General features: G+C 37.0%; 1 protein-coding gene across 1 annotated transcript; it reads right to left on the bottom strand.

The window, feature by feature from the left end:
- Positions 1 to 19,465: 19,465 nt before the first annotated feature.
- LOC110928773 (12-oxophytodienoate reductase 2) lies at positions 19,466 to 21,877 on the bottom strand. The gene is made up of 5 exons (XM_035989641.1): positions 21,744 to 21,877; positions 21,534 to 21,664; positions 21,142 to 21,282; positions 20,419 to 20,561; positions 19,466 to 19,906 (listed from the first exon to the last, which is right to left on the bottom strand). The coding sequence occupies exons 1-5, from the start codon at positions 21,824 to 21,826 to the stop codon at positions 19,466 to 19,468; spliced, it is 939 nt and encodes a 312-aa protein (XP_035845534.1). The 5' UTR covers positions 21,827 to 21,877.
- Between the last annotated feature and the right edge of the window lie 4,130 nt (positions 21,878 to 26,007).

The following is a 26,007-nucleotide window of genomic DNA, read 5'->3' as shown; positions in this document are numbered from 1 at the left end:
GTCTATCAGAAGAGTGCTTAGACAGAATCAGAGGCGGAATTCATTGATTCGGTCTTCGTTTAGCTTGATTTCACTAATTTGTCTCTGTTTATTGCTCTTTATAACAAGTTACAAGCTCTAGAGACGATTTGGCAGGGCTTCGCCGTACCAAACAAGACCACACCTACCTTACTTCTAGATCCGCTCGTGTGTCCCTTATATAGGGCATAGTGGTTCGCTTATATGGACATGTCCATATAAGCGGACCTTACATGTTCACATAAGCGGACCTATATGGTTGACATAAAAGCGGACCTACTTCCTAATGACCATATAAGCGGACCTAACTCACTATACACATACAATCTCCTGTTTTCTCGTACAATGAGCCCTAATCTAACATTCTAAGACTAAGACTTGATCCAAAACGAAATCAACAGAAGAAGTGCACCAACAAAACTACTGGTATTTTAAGAGACTTATTCAAACAACTTGAGAAAGATTATTCACTTCCTATTAAGAAAATCCGAAGTAACAATGGCACTAAGTTTAAAAATCATTATATGGATGAGTTATGTCAGGAAATGGGAATAGTTCATCAGTTCAGCGCTCCATATGTTCCTCAACAGAACGGAGTTGCAGAACGGAAGAATCGTACCCTGATTGAGGCGGCCCGCACTATGCTTTCTGAGTCAAAATTGCCAATTTTCTTCTGGGACGAGGCGGTAAACACTGCATGTTATGTGTTAAATCATGTGCTTACGGTCAAAAGAGAAGATAAAACGTGTTATGAATTGCTTGAAAATAGGAAGCCGAACTTATCTGGTTTTCAACCTTTTGGGATTAAGTGTGTTATCAAATGCACCAAAGATACTCCTAAAATAGGGGAGGTTGGTGAAGTGGGGTTCTTTTTAGGATATGCCAATGGAACTCCAAACAAACGCATTTATAACATCAAGAAGCGAACAGTGGAGATCGTGTTTGATATAACTCCTTTGAGTTTCGATCCTCCACCGTCCGAATTCGGTCCCAAAAGCGGTTATGATTATGATAAACTATTTGATTCATTTGATCTTCCTGATGTTTTAGAAGAAGATTCGGAGGTTGTATACACACATCTTGTGAACAAAGATGAAGTGGATGCAAGCTGGAGAGCAAGTATTCCTACCAATGTGTCTTCGAATGTTCCAGTCGCTGATTCTTCGACCGTAAATGATGTTGTGATCCCCAATGCAGCTGCTCAAACTACAAGTGGAGATCTATACGTTGACTTTTCAGCATATCCAAATGTTGATGCGTCTTCTGGTAATGGTCAAGCTTCTAGTAGTAATGCAAATGCTGAAGGGGAGATTCAATCGAATTTGGGAAACAATCTTCAAGCCCCGGCAATCCCAGTTCCAAGAACAAATGTTCATCATCCTGTTGATAATATTATTGGGAATCCAAATGCGGGAGTGCAAACGCGAAGGAGTATTTCAGAGATGCAATGTCTGTTCTCTGCTATCAAGAAAGAAGAAATCTACAATCTTAGCCTGCATGAATGTTTTATCTCTCAGATAGAGCCGAAGAACTATCAAATGGCTCCGAAGGATAATTCTTGGTGTGAGGCGATGCAAGAAGAGTTAGCTCAGTTCGACAAGTTAAAGGTGTGGAATTTGGTCGATCTTCCAAAGGGCTAACATGCAATCAACACGAAATGGGTTTTCAAGTGCAAGAAAGACGATAAGGGTGTCGTTGTCAGAAACAAAGCACGGTTGGTTGTTCAAGGCTTCAATCAAGAGGAAGGGATTGATTATACCGAAGTTTATGCACCGGTGGCAAGACTGGAAGCTATTCGTTTGTTTCTAGCCTTTGCTGCACACATGCGTATCAAAGTCTCTCAGTTGGATGTGAAAAGCGCCTTCCTTTACGGGAATTGCATGAAACTTTGTATGTGTCCCAACCACCGGGTTTCGAAGCTCCAGGGTTAGAAAACAAGGTCTATCTGTTGGACAAGGCTCTCTACGGTCTCCATCAGGCCCCTCGAGCATGGTACGAGACGTTGTCAAAGCATCTATTGGAGCGTGGGTTCTCGCGTGGTGCGATTGACTCCACACTGTTCATTTTGAAGAAAGGGGGAGATTTTCTGATAGTGCAAATTTACGTTGATGACATAATTTTCGGTTCTTCAAATGAAGAATTTTGTCGTGAGTTTGAAGCGGTGATGAAGTCAAAATTTGAAATGAGCGCGATGGGCGAGTTATCCTTCTTTTTAGGTCTTCAAGTGAGTCAAGGAAAAACCGGGACGTACGTGCATCAGACAAAGTATGTCCACGAGATTCTCAAAAGATTTGGATTGGAAGATAGCTTACCCTATGACACGCCTCTCCCGACAAATCTCAAGCTTTCACCCGATAAGGAAAAAGATCCTGAAGTGGATCCGACTCTATATTGAGCAATGATAGGTTCACTAATGTATCTTACTGCTTCACGACCAGATATTATGTTCTCTGTTTGTTTGTGTGCTAGGTACCAATCAACTCCGACGGAGTCTCACTTGAAAGCAGTCAAGCGTATTTTCAGATATCTGAAAGGGACACCTAAGCTTGGATTGTGGCTTGGATTGTGGTATCCAGCTGAAGGTGGTCTGGATTTGATGGCGTATGCGGACGCAGATTTCGGAGGGTGCCCGATGAACAAAAAGTCAACCTCTGGCGGCGCACAACTTCCTGGGAATCGTCTTGTCTCTTGGCAATTCAAAAAGCAAGTTGCCGTTTCTCTATCCACGTGCGAAGCCGAGTACATCGCTGCCTCAAGCTGTTGTGCTCAGGTTTTGTGGATTCAGCAGCAAATGAGGGACTACAGTTTGAATTTTACTCGAACTCCTACCCTTGTCGATAACAACTCCGCCATTTCCATAACAAACAATCCAGTTAATCACTCACGCACTAAGCACATAGATGTTAGGCATCATTTTATTCGCGACTGTGCTGAGAAGGGTTTAATAGAAGTGGTTAGGGTAGACACCTTGGATAATCTTGCCGACCTGTTTACAAAAACATTCGATCGGGCTAGATTTGAAAATCTGGTCCGAATGATTGGCATGATCAACCCAGAGTAAAATGCTTTCTAAACTCGCATAGAAACTTTATTTTATCTTTTCTGTACAGTTCTTACAGCTTTCGAAAAATTGAAAAACTCCAAAAATATTTTACTTAGTTGTAGGATAAATTTCAGAAAAATACAAAAACATTTGAAAATTTTAAAATGAAGTCGTGTAGAGATATAAGGGAAATGATAGTACATTGGTTAGTCGTATCTGGTGCAGGACTATGGTTATATGTAAAATTAATCGTTAACTGTGACAGCTTCATTATATGTTGCTTCGGTAGGTTTTACACGTCAATAAGAACCTGTCTTTGGTATATAAACATAATGAACTGCGTAACTTGTGTGGCACATCTCTTGGATATATGGTCTTGGTATCGTAATTTCGTTTGATAGATTGCCAAGGTTCTGAGATACGTGGTCTTTATGCTGTTTATCATCTGGGTATCATGGTTGTTTCTTTTACCGGAAAATAACGGGGACGCAAGTCTAGATCTTCCATGATACCATACATACGTGTAAATATCCTTAATTCATGATGCATTCGACCCAAATAAGTGATAAACAATCACATGTCCCACAAAATTATGCGGGAGTCAAGTTCGTCTCTTTTCTGTACGATGGTACTAACCTGTTCACGGACTTGCTCCTGTGCCCGTTGCATCTGGAATTCAAGTTCCTCCTCAATAAGTGATTCTATCACAAAGGACTTGCTTTCAATCCCAAATAAGTGAATATCTCACATCAGTTTATACGTAAAACAGATGATAAATGGTATACTCACCAGTAAGATGATCTCTCGTGCATACCTTGATACTGGAGTATATTCTGAGGTGGGTAAACATAGTTACTGTTAGCTATTAATACACTTAATTCCATATCTCGAAAACAGTGTTCGAAAGCGTGCTAAAACTTAAGTGGACCACAATACCGTTGAACGTCTTGAACTGTCAATATCATTCTAAAAGATTAAAGCTAAATGCTATGGTTCTTGTGTCGGGTACTGACAGTAAAACCAATATGATTCCTTTGCTCCGATTTCACAAAAAGATAATTAGTGTAAATATGTTCTTAGGTTTAACGTCTTTAATTTAGGTTTAAATAGAAAAACCACAAAAAGATTTTGCCTTCTTGTTTCTATGTGCGAGTTATCTTATTAAGAATACTCTAGGGTTGTGAAAATTATTTAATAAGATATTAAAATATCAAGTTCGGTAAGTTAAAATAAGTTTTCTCATGAAAAATCGGTCGTGTAAGATTCATCTAAGTGTGTGTGAGAAACTTCATCAGGATTAAGGAATCGATAAAATTTGTTCCAAGCAGTGATATTTTTCCATCTCGAGTGATCCTTGTGTTTGAAGTGAAAGATTTGTTCTTTGAAAGCTTCATAATTTTTATGACAAGTTGAAACGAGTTTAGGGGTTTTAAGTGCAAATTAAAATTAACAATGGTCCGAATTTTTCCTTGATCAACACAAGTGGGTCCGAAGATTACAATCTTGTGAGGTTCGATTTTTAAATCCTAAATCGTTGAACCAATTTTTATCGAACCATATTTGAGTCTGAATTTTAAATATCCCAAACCGGTAACCGACCTTTATCAAACCAACCTGGTCCGACTTTTTAATTTTTGTCCGACCATTGATATCAAACCAACCTGGTCCGGTAACCGGTAACCGCCTTTAGGTCAGAAGTTTTTTTAATAAATATAAGTCGGTCCGAAGATTTCATCCTTCTTAGGTCCGACTTTTGATACCGTTTTAGGGTCCGACTTTTAAAACCAACCGTGAACCAATCTTATGTTATGGTCCGCCCTTTTATCCAAACCTTGAACTGACTTTATACACCCCCCCCCCTTTAGTCCGTCTTTTTTTCCCTCATTATCATTCTTCTCTTGTTCAAAATCCTTAGAGAATTCTCTCTTCCAACCCTTCATCGCACCTTCCTTCTCACCTTCATACTCCTTCTTCTTCTTACAAGTTCTTGTTTGTAGTGATTAAAACCCTAAGTCTTCTTCAAGGTATGTAATCTCTATTCTTTACATCTCCATGGTCTCAAACTTGGTAAGATTCTTGATTTCTAGGGCTTGGATTTGAACTTAGTGTTTGTGTTTCTTGTTAAATTCATGCTTGAATCTTTTTGCTTTCTTATTAATTGATGATATTATTTGATGATATTGAGCTTCTTGAAGTTAGGGTTTTGTAAGAAAATTTGGGGGTTTTGTGTTTGGCTTCAAGAACTTGGTGTTCTTGAGGTTGGGGGTTTTGAATATTGAAGTATAATGAATGTTTGAGTTAATTTTGAGCCTCGATTAGTAGAAATTTTGTGAAAATGTGTTTGAGTATGCTTGATTAGGTAACAATTTGTTTATTTGAAAGAAGTTTTAGTAAAGTTCTCGGTTGGTGTTTTTGGCGCGAAACTTGGTTGTTCTTATGGAGAAGATGATAGGTTATTTGAAATTTTCACCTTTTTGATCCATCATGAAAGGAGTGTTCTTGTTTGTTGTAGATCTTTGAGTTTCAGGCTTTCTCTCTTCCGTAAGTTCGGAGAGATCAAAGTCTTGATTCAGTGATAAGATTTCATCTCGAGTTCTGAGTTTTTTCTTGTGAATCAACATCATGAGTTAACTGTTCCGTGGGTCCGAGTATTAATGTTCCGTGTTTTGAATAATGTTCCGAGTTTCTTATCCATATGAGTTAACTGTTCCGTGGGTCCGAGAATTAATGTTCTGAGTTTTTAAATGTTAATGTGACCGAGTTTTTTTTTTTTTTTTTACTCCTTTAGTTCCGAATTTCAACTTCTATTAGGTCCGAATTTTATGTTTCTTATTGATTGAGTCCGAGTTTCTTTCTTTTTTATAGAGTCAGAGTTTTGTTTGTCAGAATTTTGTTAAAACTTTCAAGTGTCCGAGTTTTGAGGTTCCTAGTTTCAGCACATAAGTATAACAGGGTCTGAGTATTCAAGTCTGAGTTTTTTTTAATGTCTGAGTTTTTCAAAAGTCTGAGTTCGTGTTATTTATTCCGAGTTTTTGAACTGAGTGGATAATGTTCCGAGTTTTTAAAACTCTTAGTATTAACAAAACAACTTGGAAAACAAAACAATGTTCCGAGTTTTTGAACTGAGTTTATTCCAAAACAGTCCTTCAACAGTGGATAATGTTTCGAGTTTTGTTTTTGAACATAAATAACACAGTTTATTCCAGTTTATTCCAAATTGCAGATATGAGTTTTTGAACTGAGTGGATAATGTTCCGAGTTTTTAAAACTCTTATTTATTCCACGTTTGACCTGTGTAGTATTAACAGTTCCGAGTTTTAATGTCTTTTGACAGTTCCGAGTTTTTAAAACTCTTAACATTTCCGATTTTTAAGTCCTTCAACTGTCCAAGTTTATTAAAAATCCACGTTCCGAGTTTTGTTCAAACGTTCAGCAAGTTATGAGTTTTTGTTCAAAAACTGTTTCCGAGTTTTAAACTCTGAGTTTTAAAACTTTCAATTGTCCGAGTTTTAGTAATCAGTTTCAATAGGTCCGAGTTTGGTCAGTTTTGTTTCTTGACTGCTGTACTTGTCTGCTGGTCCGAGTTTTGTTCTTGACTGCCGGTCCGAGTTTGTTCAAAATCCATCTGTTCAAGCTTCTTTAGTCCGAGATTAGTCTTTCGGATAGCTGTCCCCGGGTTTCTTCTGAGTTTCCTTTATTTCCTAGCTTGTTTCGAATTCCTTTGTACTCTAAGTACTGCTCAATGATTTGATCCGAGGTTTCAAGAGCTTTCGGGTTTTACGGGTTCCAAATTTGCTAAGAATTCCAGGTTAGGTTACCTGGGGTACCGGATGTTTAGCTAAATTTAGAAGCTTGTGTTATTCAGAATTTCGAGGTGTGCATGTTCCGAGTTTTTCTAGTTATTCCGGGTTACCTGGGGTACCAGATAACTAACTAAGAGTCAGAATTATGTGTAGTTTGGAAACTTGAAGTCGGTTTCGGATTATCGAAAAGTTTTATGGTACTTATGTTGTCTGGATCAAGTGAGGAGGTGAAGAGAATAAGACTTGCTTGGATTTTTTTGTATTGTTTACAAAGAAAAAGGGGGAGTAAAAATTTTGAAATTCCTATTTTCTTTGTAAACCAAAAGCTCGTGGTGCTACATCGAAACAAGTTCATGTTTACTATCTTTGAGATTAACTTAGTGTTAATCTTACCGGTGGCGAAGTGTTTATAACATGAAGCAAGGTAGAGCTAGTGTATGATTGAGTTTTGTCAAGTTTGTTCGAGGTTGAATCAAGTGTTGACGTGATGAAGCAAATTATTCGTTTGGCAAGTAGTTGAAGGTCATGCCTTTATCGTATGCCGGTTAGAGTAGAGAAGATTAGTCTTCTTGGTACCTCTTCCAAGTTGGTGACTGATCGGATTCTCGAAATAGGGGTTCTTACATTGAGGGGGAGATCAGAGACGAAAGTCATCGGGTAATTGTTGGAGATACGAGATTGGATCTTGAAGATTCGAGATGAAATGATCTCAGACACTCAGATGAAGACCTTGATCAAGATGGTGGATGTACATTTTCAAAGTCTGGTTTGTTATTAACTTATCGAACCAAACTTCATGTCTTTGCGGAATTTGAAGTTTTTGATGTTAGGCATTGGAAATCCGACGTTTCGTTCTTCTACCGGTTAAGTTTGAAGATTAATGTATCGAGCGATATTCTTACATGTGGTTGTAGGTCGGTTCGCGTTAACTTGATTCGGGAGTAGTTTGAGGGGGAGGATCTGCAGTGTTTGATGTCGGATTCTTCGGGTTTCTCAAAGCGGCCATTTATGTGATGGTCAGCAAGTCTTTAATTAGAAGGGTTGAAGAGCACGCTAATTATTGAATTTAAAGTACTTAGTGCCTATAAAGGGGATGTTAACCGCTAATTATTGAATTTAAAGTACTTAGTGCCTATAAAGGTGGAAGAGCACGCTCGGGTACTACTTTCCTCGAGTGGTCACCAAAACGGTACACCGCCGTTGATGCTAGGGGTGTTCAAGATCATCTGAATCCGAATCCAATTTATCCGATTATCCAAATCCGAATTATACTTCGGATAATCCGAATTTTCCGGATAGTGATTTCCGAAATTTTCGGATATTTCGGATATCCGATATCCGTTTTTTTTAATATAATGTGAATGCTATATAAATACCATTATAGAATTAAAACCTAACCCTAATCCTTTTTCTATCAGCCACTCATTGACTCACCCCCACGACTCACTTTCAATATCCAGGTCTGTGAGCAACTGAGCATCTAAAAATCAAGATCTGAACAAGATACGAATAATCAAAATACGAACACTGAAGGTCGAGATCTGAAAATCAAAGACCAAAGGTTTGTTTCCACTTTCCAATATCGAATCTGATTTGTTATCTTGTTCCACCGAAAGCTTATATACAATTTCTTACAGTTTTTAGTTCAAATTTATACGATTTGTTTAACTTATATACAATTTGTTACAGTTTTTAGTTCAAATTTATACGAACATCAACGGTTTATTTTACTTATATACGATTTCTTACAGTTTCATCACAGTTATATACGATTTCGATTTGTTTCGAGATGGGTTTATTTCGATTTGTTTGGCTCTGTTTCATCAGTTTATGTACGATTTCTGTTTTACTTTATTCATGATTACAGTTTATATGTCTGAGAAGGGTTTTTATACATATGTTGTTATAATATGTTCTTTTCTATTATCTCACATGTATGAAAGAATTGGTGTTGGAACAACCCACAATTATTATTTTTGAAACGGTTGATGAAGGTAGTGAAACATCTGAAATTACTCAAGGTATCTTTATTAGATATGCCATTTTAATAACTTCATTGTTGATTCTAATATTCATTATATATTTTTAAGCTACCCATGGGCCAGGGCCATTGTTATAATTTGGAAATTCTAACTGTTGGTTTTAGACTTTAGGCCATGTAATAAGAGCTGACTGTGTTAGGCCATTTAGGCATTTAGCCCATTTAATATAATAAGTCATGTTTAATGTAGTGGCCAAAAAATAAACACTAGATAAATTTTAAAGCAATTAAAACCGAAACCTAGTATTGATTTTTTAAGCCATTTAATATACTACTAGAAAAATGGTTCTTTACTTCAAAACTTTTTTGTCAAATTTCCAACAACTTAATTTTGAATTATAGACAAATATTAAAAACCATAAATTTCCCCACAATTTTTCGACAAGATAGTCACCAAACCTATATTTGTGGCAATTTTGTCGCAAAGTTAACTATGTTTCCTACAATGTTCCCACAAAACTTTGTTTTTAATCATTTATTAACTTTTATTATTAGTTAGTGCAATTTATAAAACCAAATAAAGTTGAAAAGAGTAGAATAGATGTGGCAACTTTTTGACATATTTTCCACAACTTTTTGACAAATATTAAAAACCATACATTTTCGCACAATATTTCGACAAGATAGTTACCAAACCTGTATTTATTCCAATTACATCGCAAAGTTAACTATGTTTCCAACAAGGTCCCCACAAAACTTTGTTTCTTTCTCATTTATTAACTTTTATTATTAGTTAGTGTAGTATATAAAACTAAAAAAAATCAAAACAGTGGCAAATTTGTGGCAACTTGCAACGATTTTCCCACGAAATTTAACTATATCATTTATCAATTTTTGTTAACTATTTTTTCTTTAATGGGTTAATTTTTGACAATGGGATTCGAACCCCCTTTCATATGAAAAGGTAAAACATTTTCCAACAGTTTGATGCAGCTAGGCCAAAGGCTCTTTGGATGTGAATTGTTAGTACGATAAAAATAAACGTATTTAAAAACTAAAAATATCAAAATATGTGGCAAAGTGGTCGTAGCTTGCCACATTTTTCCCACAAAACATTATTAACTTTTTATTTGATAGCTCATGTTATTTGTTCATACAATATAAGAAACAATTTTTCGGACTAAAAAAATCTAAAATAGCGGCAAAGTTGTCGAAACTTGCGATAATTTTTCCACAAAACATTATTTGGATTTTAATAATTCTAACTTTCACTCACTGGTCTACATGAATCTCAACTTAAAAAATTCCCTCTCACATTCCCAAATTGTACGAATTTGACCCCATCGATCTTTTATTTCTAACATGTCGTGTCACAAACCTAGTTATTGGCTGATGTGGTTATTTACATGGCACAAACCTAATTATTAGATTTTAATAATCCTAACTTTCACCACCACCACCATTAGTCATCACCCACCACTACCATCCACCACCATCAGTCACCACCACCACCACCACCACCATCAACAAAAACCACCTCCATCAGCCGCCACCACCACCATCAACAATCACCACCATGGCGGCTCGTGGTGGTGGTTATTGATGGTGGGGTGGGGGCGTGTGGTGTTGGTGGTTGTTGATGGTGGGGTGGTGGTGGCGGCTAACGGTGGTGATTGTTGATGGTGGTGGTGGTGGTGCTGGCGGCTGATGGTGGTAGTGGTTGTTCATGGTGGTGGTGGGGGGGGGGTTGTTGATGGTGGTGAAAGTTAGAATTATTAAAATCCAATAACTAGGTTTATGCTATATAAGCATAAACATAAGCTGCCACATCAGCAAATAACTGGGTTTGTACCACGCAGGGAAAAACTAACTACCAGTTAGAAATGGATCGATGAGGGATAATTTCTTACAAGTTTGCATTAACAGAGAGAATTTTTTAAGTTGGGATTAATGTCGTCAAATGGGGGAAAGTTAAGATTGATAAAATCCAATAACCTTTTTTCGGTTTAATAACTCATGATATTTGCTAGAAAAAAATAAAACTGAATTAAAACTAATAAATCGAAAAGTGAGGCAAAGTTGCCGCAACTTGCGACAATTTTACCACAAAACACTATTTCTTTATTTATTAAATTTTGTTATATGTTAATACAATAAAATAAACAAATTTGAAAACTTAAAAAAATCAAAAGTTTTCACCATCTGATAGGTGTTATAAAACACCCTCCAAGAAGATGAAGCAGGTTTGTAGGTAGGTGAGTCACCTTCGTTTTCATTGAGTTTACCTATAACATATGGTAATTATGTTATTTGTTAGGCATAATTAAACAAACAATTTAAAATCTAAAAAATCAAAAGTTGTGGCAAACTTGAAACGTTATTTTTTATTTATTAAATTTTCTTTTTTTATTAGTATAATGATATAAACATTTTAAAAACAAAAAAAAAAAAACTCAAAAGTTGTAGAAAAGTTGCGGCAAGTTGCAACAAGTTTACCACAATTGAGGGTGTTAAAGCACCCAAAGTTAAAATCATTCCCTTGAAATACCTTCCAGCAGAAGTTATAACCTCTATTGAAACGAAGGCTAAAAAATGAAAGAAGAAAGAGATGGTTAATGTCATGTTTTGTGATTTATGTGAAAAGAAAAATCATGTCCCCAAAAACGTTTTTCTTCTAAAAGCATATGACATTAACAAAACAAGTGTGATTGTGCATGCACCTCATTACATAATCTGTGAAAAAAGAACCAAAAAACTCAAGAGTGTGTCTATCTCAAAACTTTTGAAGTCAAAAGAAAAAAAGTATAAATCAAAAACACTAGAGAGTCCACAAGAATAAACATCAAAAACTCAACAAACCTTTGTCCCTATCAAAACATCTGTTACAAAACAGCTAAATGCAACCTTTGTTCACAAAGAAGTTCAAGTAACAGACGCACCACCTGCAAACCAATTCCCAAGGGGATATGGTCAACCATTGTACCAAAAGGTCCCTCATGGTTATGAGGTCTACAAAAGGCTTCAAAACCAAAAATGAACAGGCATCCTTATGTTTACCATCATCTGACAGGAAATGGTCCCCAGCAGATGATACAAAAATCTGCCCAAACCACTGACCATTATCCTGGACTTGAGGATGACTTGTTTACGACCCCATCCAAAGTCATCTTGGCTTTGGAAACTCACCAAAACTAATTTGTTACTTGATGTGTAGGGAGCTTCGACACGCTTAGATAGTTTTTGGTATGTAGATAGTGGAGGCTCGAGACACATGAAAGGATGTAGAGCCCTACTCAAAGCTTTCAAAAAAACATGGACGAGGTGATATATATTTTGGTAACAATTCAAAAGGGAAGTGTGTCTCAAATGAGTGACATGGGCTATGGGTCATTCTTCACTAAGGAAACTTGTAAGATTGTTAGGCAAGAAGTGGTTAAAAAGATTGAGGAATCATAGCTGGGAGCAAAACACAACTTGTTGCACAAAGGAGTGGCAATGTGCATGTGGTTGATATGTTAAAGGATAATCCAAGGATTGATGCATGTCTGTTCTCAGCTGCCTCTACCAAAAGACAGAACTTTGGCACATGAGACTTGGACACACAAATCTTAGAACAATCACCACAGTCTCAAAACAAGGCCTTGTAAGAGGCCTTCCACCAAAACTTTTTACTTGTGATGAACATTATGTTTCGTGTTTAAAAGGAAAACAACATAAATGCTCATACAAGTCCATTGAAGAACCCGAAACAACCTAGTATTTACAACTGTTGCACATGGAATTGTTTGGTCCTATAAAAATTATGAGTCTAAAAAAGAAGAGATATTGTCTTGTTATTGTTGATGATTTTTCAAGGTTTACATGGACTTACTTTTTGCAATCTAAAGATGAGGCTGTACGTATTTTGCAGGACTTTGTAAAACAAGTTGAAAAGCAATTTGATATGCTAGTAATAGTCTTTAGGAATGACAATGGAATCGAGTTTTGAAACAAGGAGTTAGATGAGTTATGTGTGTCAAAAGGGATTGTAAGGCAGTACAACATCCCAAGAACACCCGAACAAAATAGGGTGGTTGAAAGGAAAATAGAACATTAATTGAAGCTGCCAAAACAATGCTTGCGGATTCAGGTTTACCCTTAACCTTTTGGGCAAAGGCTGTAAACACTGCTTGCTATGTGAAGAACAGAGTTTAAATCAACCCCAAACATCAAAAGACTGCCTATGAAACTCTGTTCAAGATCTAACCACTGATCTCATACTTCAAAGTCTTTGGCTGCCCATGCTTTATTTTAAATTTAAAAGATTCAATTTCAAATTTTGCAGCCAAAGCGGATTGTGGTTATTTTCTGGGATACTCAACTATTGCCAAGGCCTACAAAGTGTTTAACACAAGGCATATGACATTAACAAAAGAAGTGTGATTGTGCCTGCACCTCATTGCAAAATCTGTGGGAAAAAGAATCACAACACTCAAGAGTGTGTATATCTCAAAAATTTTGAAGTTAAAAGAAAAGAGTATAAATCAAAAAACACTAGAGAGTCCACAAAATCAACATCAAAAAGTCAACAGACCTTTGTCCTTGTCAAAATATATGTTACAAAACAGCTGAATGCAACCACTCTTTCCAAAGAGGTTCAAGTAACAGATGCACCACATTCAAACCAATTCCTAAGGGGATATGGTCAACTATTGTATCAAAAGGTCCCTCATGGTTACCATCATCTGACAGGAAATGGTCCCCAACAGATGTTACAAAAATCTGCCCAAACCACTGACCATTATCCTGGACTTGAGGATGGCATGTTTGTGACCCCATCCAAAGCCATCTTGGCTTTGGGATTTCACCAAAATTAATTTGTTACTTGATGTGTAGGGATGAGCATTTAGTAATGGGTACCGGTACCTGTAACACCGGTACCGGTGCCAAATTTCCTGTACCATATTTTTTTGGTAACAGTTCCCACTTCTTGGCATTTTCGGTTCCGGTTCGGTACGGCACCTTCAAATATCGGTACCTTACTTTACCAAATATTTCGATACTGGTACGGTACCACCAGTTCGGTATGGTACCGGACCATGCTCGTCCCTATTGTATCATGCGTAAAAATGGTTTTTGGGTAAACATAAAGTTGGTGAATATATCTAAATTTAAATAAAACGTTTTTGCTTTATTATTTATTAAAGAGTAATTTATGATTTTGGCCCCTGTGGTTATATCACTTTTATCCTTTTAGCCCAAAATGAATCTTTTAACACCTCGCCCCCAATGTCTTTTTTTCTAACCCTTTTGGACCCTAACACTAACACCATCCATTTGCTTTTAGGGACCAAAAGGGTTAGAAAAAAAGATGTTGGGGGCCAAAAGTGTTAGAAAAAAAGACGTCGGGGGCTTAGATGCTAAAAAATTCCTTTTTGGGCTAAAAGGGTAAAAGTGATATAACCACAGAGGCCAAAATCGTAATCTTTATTAAAATAACATGAAACCTCAAGTGTAAATGATATATCTGTAACAAACCAACAATAACCACAATCACCACAACCAAAAATGATACGCGACATAAAGATAATGGAACAATAGACAACGAAGAGATTCAAGCCCCAAAGAGCGAATCTAAATGATGTTAGCGATACCTAGTTCAACCCATGGTCGTGGGAACTAGTCAGCCATTGGATCCATATGAGAAACAATAGACACAAAGCGAGTAACCTGTAGATACATGTATATGAAACAATATATACAAATATATGAAACAGGTTGCGACACATTGATGTTGCATGTTGATTTGAATAAGAAACATATGAAACATAAACACATGATATACCCCCAACAATGTTTAGTGACAAAAGGGGGAAAAAGAAATAGATCTACTCACACTTTTGCATTCTGTTTGATCATTACGTAAACCGCATGTGTGTTGAGGGAAAAACTTCAAAAGACAATAGTTACCCTAAAGGAATTAATAACCAAAAGTACTAAACACGCAAAAACCAAAAACTGTAAAATAAATCCTATAACTTAGGTATTTTGTCTAACTTAAAACTATAGAAAATAATACTAACAAATATATTAACTTAGTGTTTGCAACAAAATAAATAAGGTGATATATCTAAAATATTACCTTAATAATACTTATACCATTGCTTTTATATTGTAACATGTACTAAGTCTAAATATATTTTAGCCACATATATTTATAACCTAGTCCCAACATATTCTATCCATGATGAGAAGTCTAAAAATTTTGACAATAAAATACCAAGACAAATTAGATAACATTTTATGTTATTATAAGTTAAAAATATCAATTCTAACAATTTAGTAAAAATTCATCTTTCAATTTATATACATCCAAAAATCATATTTTATCTTATATTTTATAGAAATCATCAAATTTGTTAAAAAATGATAAATTTATGGTTAATATTTAACAAGTCCTTTTATTTCCAAAAAAAAAAAAAAATATACTATAGAACATGAAATCTATAAAAAATACATGTCATAATTATTTTATAAAAAATCAGAAAAAACAATACACATGATTATGAACAATACCCTAGATTCAATTTCATTAAAACTTAATCATAAGTCAAAAGCCCCAATTTTCTAGAAACTAAGAACCCTAATATTAAAACAGATCAAAATAAGATTCATTTTCCCTTCTATCAAAGAAATGGATAGTAGGGTCTTATAGAGCATGAAAAATTAGACGTGTTAGGCTTTGGAATTACCTGATTTGGTGAAGAAAGAAAGAAGATATCATTTCACTAAGTTCCAAGCCCTTGCTTTGATCCTTGTCCAAATTCATGACTTAGAGAGTGGAATAGCAAGTTGTAGATAAGGAGATTCGTGAAATATGATAAGGGATGTTGTTTGGTTTTGTGTTTAGGCAAAGATGGAGGAATTTGGTGTGATGTTTTGAGTTTTAGGAAGATGAAAATGGTATAATGATTTTGGTTTTCATAGCACCAATTATGTGTTGATTATGTGTAGTCATTAAAACCCACTTAATTGGGACAATAAAGATGCCATAAAGTCGAGAATAAGAAGAGATGAGGACTCTTCAGTTACATATATTGCGATTTGGAAGAAAATGAACCGCAGATATATGTCGTTTGGTGAACCAAACGACATGATATGTCATTAAAACCCACTTAATTGGGACAATAAAGAGAAAGCTATGTCAATGATTACGATGGCTATGACACAATCTATACTTCATACGTTCCGTAAGAGAAGTAGCTCGAAGGAGTTGTGGGATAGTATGATCGAGCCTTCTGAAGGAAATGCAATGTACAAGAAGCGACGTCTCGAACGTTTGAAGACTCAATTCGTTGTGTTCAAAGCTTTAAGAAATAAATCATTTGATGACACAGTGAACCGATTTTATCATCTGCTGAGCAAACTTGATAGAAGTCAAGAGGGTATCTACACTGAATTTGAAAAGGTTGAGAAGTTTCTGAATTGTCTTCCGAGAGAATGGAATATGTACACCGCATTGATGAGAGAGGGTTTTCTCTATGAGGAGCTCTCATTGGAAGAAGTTGTCCAAAAACTAAGGGGTTATGCCTTGAATATGGAAGATCAAGCATCGGATTTCGAGAAGATCCAAGATCCTCAGTTATATAACGCTTCGAAACCAACTGATAAGGGTAGTAATGGTGGAGTCGGTGTTGCATTGTATTCGGAGAATGAAGGTTCTGCAAGTGAGCATGCTTTTATAAGCAACAATGTCAGTTCAAGCAGAACAACCAATTCAAATCAAGGGATGTACTCTTCCAGTGGAGCTCAGAAATCTCAAGGAACAAGCTTGAACATTCCTAAGATAGATGCAAGCTGCTTGAAGTTGATTGAAGAAAACACGAGTCTGTTGGCATCCTTCATGACTTCCTACGAGAATTTCTGTCTTGGAAAACTCGTTGAACCGTCAAGTCTCGATGAGGACTTTGATCAGATAGATCAAGACGAAATGGAAGAACTTGATCTACAACTCAACATGGCACTCTTAGTCCATAGAGCGAAGAAGTTTCTGTTGAGAACGGGTAGGAAGTTCATAGGAGGTCAGACAAAGACTCGAATGGGAGTCGACATGTCAAAAGTAAAATGTTACAATTGCGGTATCTACGGGCATTTCGCACGTGATTGTCGAAAGCCGAAAATGGAAAGATCTGATAGAGACAACAACTCTCGAGGAAATAATTCAAGACCTCACAACAATGCATCAACTGCTACCTCTAACTCAAGTGCTCGTTCAAGTGGGTCTGAAAATCTTACACCTTCGACAAACAATGCTATGGTGGCTCAACCTCTACAGAGTGTGCCTGAGCCTTATGACTGGGGTTGTGCTTTGGAAGACATTTCGGGAGCTATTGTGTCGCAAGCATTTATAGCTGAAATTGTGAACGAAGAAGTGTGTGAAGAGGTTGTCGAAGAGACTAGCATTGAGGAACTTGCGGTTGTAGCTGAGGTTTTTGGGGAAGAGTTGGACTCGGGGAATGTTGCTGAGAATGAAGATCCCTCGAATGAAGAGTCTGTTAAAAAGTCTAACAAGACAGAAGATGGAGAAAAGGGAGAACGCTTTGAATTCAACATCTCCACAGCTGAAATGCAGCAATTTGCGGATGCAGAAGCTAAAAGGTTGGAAGAAAACTCCGTAGAAAACGAGGCTTAAGCATTCATGGCTGGCATAGAGGTAAAATCATCTCCTGTAGATAAGCGATGTGCTAGATGTGTTGAGTTTGTCACCAAGATTGATAGATATGCACTTCTTAACACAAACTTAATTGCAGATTTAAAAAAATCCAGAGAACTCATTGCTGTTCTGTCTAATTCGGATAAAGAACACCGAATTAAGATAAAATAGCTGAAAAATGATATCTCTGAATTTGAGAGACTTGTGGCTCAGGGAAATCTTAAAAATCAGGAATTAAAATTTGAACTTGAAATGAATCAAAATTGTGTTTTGGAAAAGAACAAAATCCTTTTGGAAAAAGATAATCTGATTTTAGATTTGCAACGAAAGATTGAAAAGTTCGGGGATTCATCCGAAGTGATGAATTTCTGTATTAACAGCCAACGTCTCAAAGAATCTGAGGAAGAAATGTTCGGCATTGGTTATAGTAAGGTGCCTCCAACGGTAAACCATAACTATACATCGATGCCAAGCATTGATCCTGAATCGGCATATTTTGTGCCGAAGACCCCTCTGACGGTTGAACCGCAAAGTGAGTCAGAATCTGAGCCAGATGAAGTTTCTGACTCAGAACAGTCGAAGATGAGTGGAGTTTCAAAGAAAAATGAGGTAAATCTTGCAAACATTGAAAATTTGATAAGCAATAAGATTTTGGAAATTTTTAATCAAGTTCAAAATGTGAAGTCAAAACCAAAGTCACGTGGGAAATCTAAGAAGGCTTTGAAAAATATCCCTAAAACTGAGTTTGTTAAAGGGGAGGATTTTGTCAAAGAAGAAGTAAAGATCAAAACAGGTTCCAACTCTCAGTTTGTGAACCAAATTTTGAAGAATTCCACCAACGCCTCATCATCTTCGACCAATCACGAGGAACGTCCAAAGAATGCTGCAAAAATTCGCAAATGCTATAAGTGTCGTGGAAAAGGACACTTAGCAGCAGACTGTACAGATGACAGGGGTAAATCTCTTGTTGATCCTGATCAAAAGAAACCTTTTGTTGAAAAACCACAAAATGAAACAGTTAATGTTGAAAAGAAGAATAGAAGATGATCTATCCTCCAGCGAGATGCCTTCGTAAAATTCCTATGCGTAAGTTTGATCTCGATAAATTTGACAACATAGGTTATTGGTATCTCAATGGCAAAACTGGGGAAGCGGTGATTACCGAGAAGATAGTGACGGTTGAGATTGCAAAAATTCTGGATCCAATTTGGCTTGTCAACCTTAGAGAAGCACAATTGAAGAAGCTTCGACGCCTGCCTCTAAAATACCTTGAAGAAGATCGTGTGCTAGCTGATCAGTTCATCAAGGTAGTTCAATTCTGTGTGAAGAACAAGGTATGGGCAGGAAGCAAATACTCGAAGAAAGGATGAAGATCTCAAGACCAATGAAGACCATGCACTGATCAAGGGGGATATGCCTTGTATTTATACGGTTGATGTTTAGGACAAAAGTCAGAGTTTTGCTTTGTGTAGTTTGTTTGTCCGGGCTTTCTAGTTTGTCATGAAAGTCCGGGATATGCCTTGTATTTATACCTTTATGTGGAATAGACAAGGCGGCGATTCTGTGTGAAATTCTGTGCACCTAACCCTATTCGTTGTGTGTGTGTTTTGTCTGGCAGCTACTATGTGTGAGTGACGTCATTCATCTTCCTCATCAAGAATACTCAGTGTATTCTTGATTTCTCTCACAAATATTTGCATTCTAGTGTTTCATCTACAGTGGTTAATCATCAGGTGGATTCTGCACACCTGTTGGTGGATTTAGCTGAGTTAGATCTTGGATTAGGAGGCCTTACACATAACTTGTCCATAATTAATTTGAAGTGATCAATGTTTACACACCCTGTAAACTCAATTTCACAAGAACATCCAAGACTTCCATGTTAAGAGGATCTTCATTTTCTTCCAACTCCTTGGCATTTTCTAGCATTAAATTGTGGTTTCCAAGAACGGATAATCTGTATACCCAACAACAGGATCGCGTGTATAAAAGGTTGACCTGTTATACTTGTTAAGAGGAGCATTAAGCTCAAATCGTTTTGGCAAATCCGGATTAGCCAAAAACAAACGACCATAAGCAACAAGATCGCTTCTGTTTTCAGCCACAGCTTTGTTACCATCTTCCCTGCCATACCCACCAGCAGAAATAAAAGTCCCTTTGAATGCTTTTCTCATAGGGACAAGACTTTCCAGGCAATCAACTTTTTCAAATACTGATTTCATCCTAGGTTCCACCATATGGCAGTAAAGAATCTTGAACTCATTCAAAGATTCAGCCATGTAAAGACCTAAAATTTCCGGATTTGAGTCACCTGATTCGGAGTAGTTTGCAAATGGGAATAATCTTATGCCAACTTTATCTCCTCCAATCTTGATGCGGGCCCAAGTGTGGAAGAGCGGGCCATCTTGTATTTGGAGGCCCAAGATCGTGTAACAAAAGGGGCTTCATTAAAATCGCTCTAACTTGGGCTACGGGGGTCCGTTTTGGGCGTGCGACCAGGCGAAACGAACGTAAGAACGAGCTCCATCTTGCTGCAAACAGCCTACGGGAGTTTGGGTCATCGTCCAGGCTGAAAAACGCTTATTTCTATTAGTTATTTGCTTTTTTTATGTTTTTTGGACTATTTTGGGCATTTTGTTTTAGGCCGTTTATTTGGCCCGTTATCTTTTTTAGGCCCATTTCAAATTTCTGTTCTTATTTATATGTCCCTTTAGTAATTGAAACAATTAGACTTGAATTTTGAGAAAACTGAATTTTCACTTCAAATTCTGTGGCCTTTGGGTTGCAATTTGGGGGTTGGGGAAGAACTACACGGGTATTCTTAGAATCAACGTGTTCGATCTTCATTATCGTACTGCGCACTACATCAAATCTCCTTCACAACAGCATCAACTACTTCAAGAGCAAATCTGCAACGGTTCTCTAGAGAACCACCGTATTCGTCTGTTCTGTCATTAATCTCATCTTTCAAAAATTGGTCGATTAGATAGCCATGAGCCCCATGAATCTCAACCCCATCAAAACCTGAAATATGGTAAATTGATCAATGAGATAGTGAAGGGATTCTGATGTAGCGCGTGATACGGAAAAGGAAGACCAACACGTTGATTCTACGAATACCCGTGTAGTTCCTCCCCAACCCCCAAATTGCAACCCAAAGGCCACGGAATTTGAAGTGAAAATTTGATAGTTACAAAATTCAATTCTGATTCTTTCAATTACTAAAGGGACATATAAATAAGAACAAAAATTCGAAATGGGCCTAAAAAGATAACGGACCAAACACACGGCCTAAAACAAAATGCCCAAAATGGTCCAAAAAACATAAAAATGCAAATAAGTAATGGAAATAAGCGTTTTTTGGCCCGGACGATGACCCAAACCATCGTAGGCGTTTGCAGCAAGATGGAGCTCGTTCTCACGTTTGTTTCGCCTGGTCGCACGCCCAAAACGGACCCTCGTAGCCCAAGTTAGAGCCATTTTAGTGAAGCCCCTTTTGTTACACGATCTTGGGCCTCCAAATACAAAATAGCCCGCTCCTCCACACTTGGGCCCACATCAGATTCTAACTCTGATCAAGAACTTATGAGGAACTAACTGTTACCAGCTTCAATTGCATTTCTTGCAGCAACTCTAAAATCATCAACAACAAGCGGAATCTCTTGTGTTGTTAGCTTCTTCGGAGATCGTTGTTGATATGCTAGTTTTTTGTTTGAGGAAGACACAGGGGATTTCCCGTTTGGCACTAATTCAAAAGCATATATGATTAAAGTATTTATGGTAATAGCTCACCTTTTTTTGAACGGTGAGAATCTTTAAATGTTGAGAGAGAGAGAGAGTGAGATCTCACACCCTCCCAAACAGAGGCCCCCAACCCCACTTTGTCTAGACTATGTTGTCTTAACTGGGCCCATAGTGCCTTTAGAGTTTGGTTAACTGTGTTCCCTGGGAAACCATACCACCCACTGTAAACAACAATGAATAAAAACAGTATACCAGTATCTAAAACCCTTCCAACATGAATTAGCTGACAGAAAAAGATTCCTCCTTTTGCATGAACCGCATCCACAATAGGTTTCCAGCCCTCTACTTGTTCTTTAGTCCATATGCCTGGCATCTCCGGAGACCTTGACAATGATAACATAAACAGATCTTGAGAACCAAAATCAATCAGCCACAATTCAGAAAATTTAGATGTGTCCTTACGTTTGGGAAATGTCAGAGACACCAGCAGCTTCAGCAATAAGAAACCCGCCTTTGGATGTTCTTTGTGAATAATATAAGATCATGGGTGGCTGAGGGACATAGCCCAAGCATCTTTGCCTTGTTAGGGGGGCCAAAACAACTCTGTTTGGCGTTTTATAAAACAGTTCATGAACAAGTCATTATAAATGAAACCCAAGAAGTAATTCTGAACAAAAGATACATCAGTGTGAGAAGATCAAACAGATTACCTGTGAGAAAGCTCAAGTTTCCCCATTTTGTACGGGTCAGAAGAGAGATTTCACCTTCTTTGTTCGCCATTGTTAAAACTTCTTGAAAGATTTTGAGATCAGAAATAAGACTGAAGTAAGTTCTTCTTAAAGATGCCTGATCCCGTAGGCGCACATGAATCACGTTAACCAGTAAAAGCACCAATTTATAACTATAATTTTAAATAGTAAAAAATTAATTACATTTCTGTATAACTAAAATAATTAATGTATGTCATAAATAATAAAAAAGAGCCAAGCTCAGGCTTTAGATTTGGAGCTTGACACAATTCTAGCTCGACTTTAAGCTTTGTTAAGTTATATTGAGTCAAGGATCCTTGTAGCTGATGATACAAAACCAATTTTTTACTAAAGGGGATGTTAACCGCTAATTATTGAATTAAAAGTACTTAGTGCCTATAAAGGTGGAAGAGCACGCTCGGGTACTACTTTCCTCGAGTGGTCATCACGTCGGTACACCGCCGTTGGTGCTAGGGGTGTTCAAGATCATCCGAATCCGAATCCAATTTATCGGATTATCCAAATCCGAATTATCCTTCGGATAATCCGAATTTTCCGGATAGTGATTTCGGAAACATTCGGATATTTCGGATATCCGATATCTGTTTTTTTTAAATATAATGTGAATGCTATATAAATACCATTATAGAATTAAAACCTTACCCTAATCCTTTTTCTATCAGCCACTCATTCACTCACCCCCACGACTCACTTTAAATATCCAGGTCTGTGAGCAACTGAGCATCGAAAAATCAAGATCTGAACAAGATACGAATAATCAAAATACGAACACTGAAGGTCGAGATCTGAAATCAAAGACCGAAGGTTTGTTTCCACTTTCCAATATCGAATCTGATTTGTTATCTTGTTCCACCGAAAGCTTATATACCATTTCTTAAAGTTTTTAGTTCAAATTTATATGATTTGTTTAACTTATATACAATTTGTTACAGTTTTTAGTTCAAATTTATAAGAACATCAACGGTTTATTTTACTTATATACGATTACTTACAGTTTCATCAGAGTTATATACAATTTCGATTTGTTTCGAGATGGGTTTATTTCGATTTGTTTGGCTCTGTTTCATCAGTTTATGAACGATTTCTGTTTTACTTTATTGATGATTACAGTTTATATGTCCGAGATGGGTTTTTATACATATGTCGTTTTAATATGTTCTTTTCTATTATGTCACAGGTATGAAAGAATTGGTGTTGGAACAACCCACAATTATTATTTTTGAAACGGTTGATGAAGGTAGTGAAACATCTGAAATTACTCAAGGTATCTTTATTAGATATGACATTTTAATAACTTCATTGTTGATTCTAATATTGAAGGTCCCTCTCGGAGGATCGAGAACAAACCTAAACCTTGTTATACAAACTCACTAGCGAGTGCGGAATCCAAGCTAGCGAGCAAACCGAGATGATGCAAGAACAAACACAAGAACACACAAGACTCAACGATTAACACCACTTGTATTAATGCGTAGAAAGTTTCCGGTTACAAGCACAGTGTTTACAATCAGTTTGCAAACTCTCAAAGTGTGTGTGTGTGTGTGTTTCGGACAAAATGCTCTCAACTCTTGTCTGTCTCTCTAAGTGTGCATCTATCTTTCACACTACACTGCATGGGTATATATATACCCAGCCCATGATGTCTGGTCGAAGGATCCGATAGATGGTCCGAAGGATCATCTATCGAGTATAGTGCTTTCGAAGGATCAGCAAGGACCTCGAAAGATCACCTTTCGAGGTCTATCGTTCGAAGCCTATCTTTCGATCACCTCGAAGGATCAACAGTATCCTTCGAGGCTATCCTTCGATGCAGACAAACATATTACAACTTATTGGCCAAGTCAAACTAGGAGGATAGTTGACTTGGTCAACTTACAGACTAACTTAGGACATCGTTTACATACAGACCGAATACAGACAAAGTACAGACACAAGTGCACCAACAAACTCCCCCTTGGCTGTAGCTTTGTCTTTATCTTTCATAGTTGTAGACTCGTCTCGAACTTCGACGGTCTTTGGTCTTCGAGTTCCCAAAACTCTGATGTCCTTTCAAGTCTTCAATGTCGGAGGATCTTCAAAGTCTTCACGTCTTGAAAGCAGAGAGTGTATCAACAAACTACCCGAATCATGTAGAAAGTGTGTTGACAAACTCCCCCTTAACATAAGCTCCCCCTTGAGTTATGCTCGTGAAAAGACTTTATCTTTATGAAGTGAGATTCTTGTGGTGTTGATGATGGCCAGCGGCCACTCGATCATCTTCATCTTTTGAGCGCCTTCTCGTCGTGTCTTCATTCCAAGGCTTGTCATCGACCATGTTCTCCTAGCCTTTAGAATCTGCACATGCAAGAAATCTAAACGCATAATGAGAACAACTGCTTGGAATATAGTATAAACAAATGACACACGAATGACCATGTCACAATCAAACACCGTCCGACAGTTTGAAAGTTTAATAAATTTGTCAAGTTTTAGTCTTTAACTTTCAAACATGCAAATTTTGACCGTTTATGAAGTTTTAGTCAGTTCGATTTTCAGTCAGGTTTCAGATAACGAAGACTTGAGCTCCAACATCGTACGATCGAAAATAAAGCAGAAATAAAATCTTTTTGGCTTTTATAAAGTTTATATTAAAACACGCCTAAAATCTTTTTGGTATTTTTGAAATTAAAAGACAACAATTTAAAATCCTTTGAGTGTTATCAAACGACATCACCGCTAATGTCATGCTGATATGCACCAAACGACGAAACTGTTTTAAAAGAAAACAATAAAAGTTAAGCAGTAAATAAATAAATATATACAAACATTCTTTTTGCGAGTTTCGAGGGTAAGAGAATCATATCAGTGTACGGTCATGCCAAAACACTCTTGTTGTTCAGTTAGTTAACATTAAGATAAGCATCCTATAACAATTATCGGTATTGTTGTCCACTTAAACTCAACTTATCAGATGTAATCATGGCGAGGGGATACTTTAAGGTATGTTTTATACTTACCGACCGGTGTTCATCCACATCACGACACATTCCCGTATCAAGGTATGCACGAGAGTTCATCTTACCGGTGAGTATACCGATTATCATCTGTTTGACCGTATAAAATGTGAGATACTCACTTATTTTGAATTGAAAACAAGCCCTATGTGATATAATCACTTATTGATGAGGAACTTGATTTTCGTATGCATGAGGGCACAGGAGCAAGTCCGTGAACAGGTCAGTACTTCCGTACAGCAGAGAGACGAACTTGACACCCGGATAAATGTGATATTTTTATCACTTATTTGTTTTGGACATGTGATTGTTTATCACTTATTGAGGTCGAATGCAGTATGTATTATGTACACGTATGTATAGTATCATGGAAGATCTAGACTTGCGTCCCCGTTATTTTTCGGTAAAAGATACAACCATGATACCCAGATGATAAGCAGCATAAAGACCGAATATCTCAGAACCTCGGCAATCTATCAAACGAAATTTCGGTACTAAGACCATATGCCAATGAATGGTTCCCACCTGGTCTTCAGTCGATTAAGATTTATATCACCCTACACACTTTAAAATGATTGTGAGCCTACCGATACATCTTATATAGAGCTGCTTATCGTTTTTCATTTAAGGTTTAAAGAGGTTTGGATAGACCACTGATGTACTATCATTTTCTCTTTTGCTCTCCTGGAAACTCATTTTTGTTTTTCTATTGTTTTTGTGTTTTTGAAATTTTTCGATGTTTTTGGATTTTCAGATTTTTGGATTTACTCCCCCTAAAATCAATAAACTAAGATAAATTTAAAACACAAAGATATTTACAAAAATGATTTTCCGATGTTGGTTTACTCTTGCTTGACCTTAATGCCATTTACCAATAATAAGAAGTCAAATCTAGATTTGTCAAAAGCTTTGGTAAATAAGTCGGCACGTTGGTCATCGGTGTGGACCTTAACAACATCGATT

Source organism: Helianthus annuus, chromosome 4, assembly GCF_002127325.2.
Source record: "Helianthus annuus cultivar XRQ/B chromosome 4, HanXRQr2.0-SUNRISE, whole genome shotgun sequence".
In the NCBI taxonomy this organism is placed as follows: Eukaryota; Viridiplantae; Streptophyta; class Magnoliopsida; order Asterales; family Asteraceae; genus Helianthus; species Helianthus annuus.
This window is presented reverse-complemented; position numbering and strand designations above follow the sequence as displayed.

Bases quoted from the DNA above. Each gene is read 5' to 3' on its own strand.
- LOC110928773 (XM_035989641.1), bottom strand. From the start codon at position 21,826: ATGATCTTATATTATTCACAAAGAACATCCAAAGGCGGGTTTCTTATT. The intron at 21,665-21,743 runs GTAAGGACACAT...ATCATTGTCAAG, and splicing joins GTCTCTGACATTTCCCAAAC to GTCTCCGGAGATGCCAGGCA. The intron at 21,283-21,533 runs GTATACTGTTTT...CTTTTGAATTAG, and splicing joins TGGAAGGGTTTTAGATACTG to TGCCAAACGGGAAATCCCCT.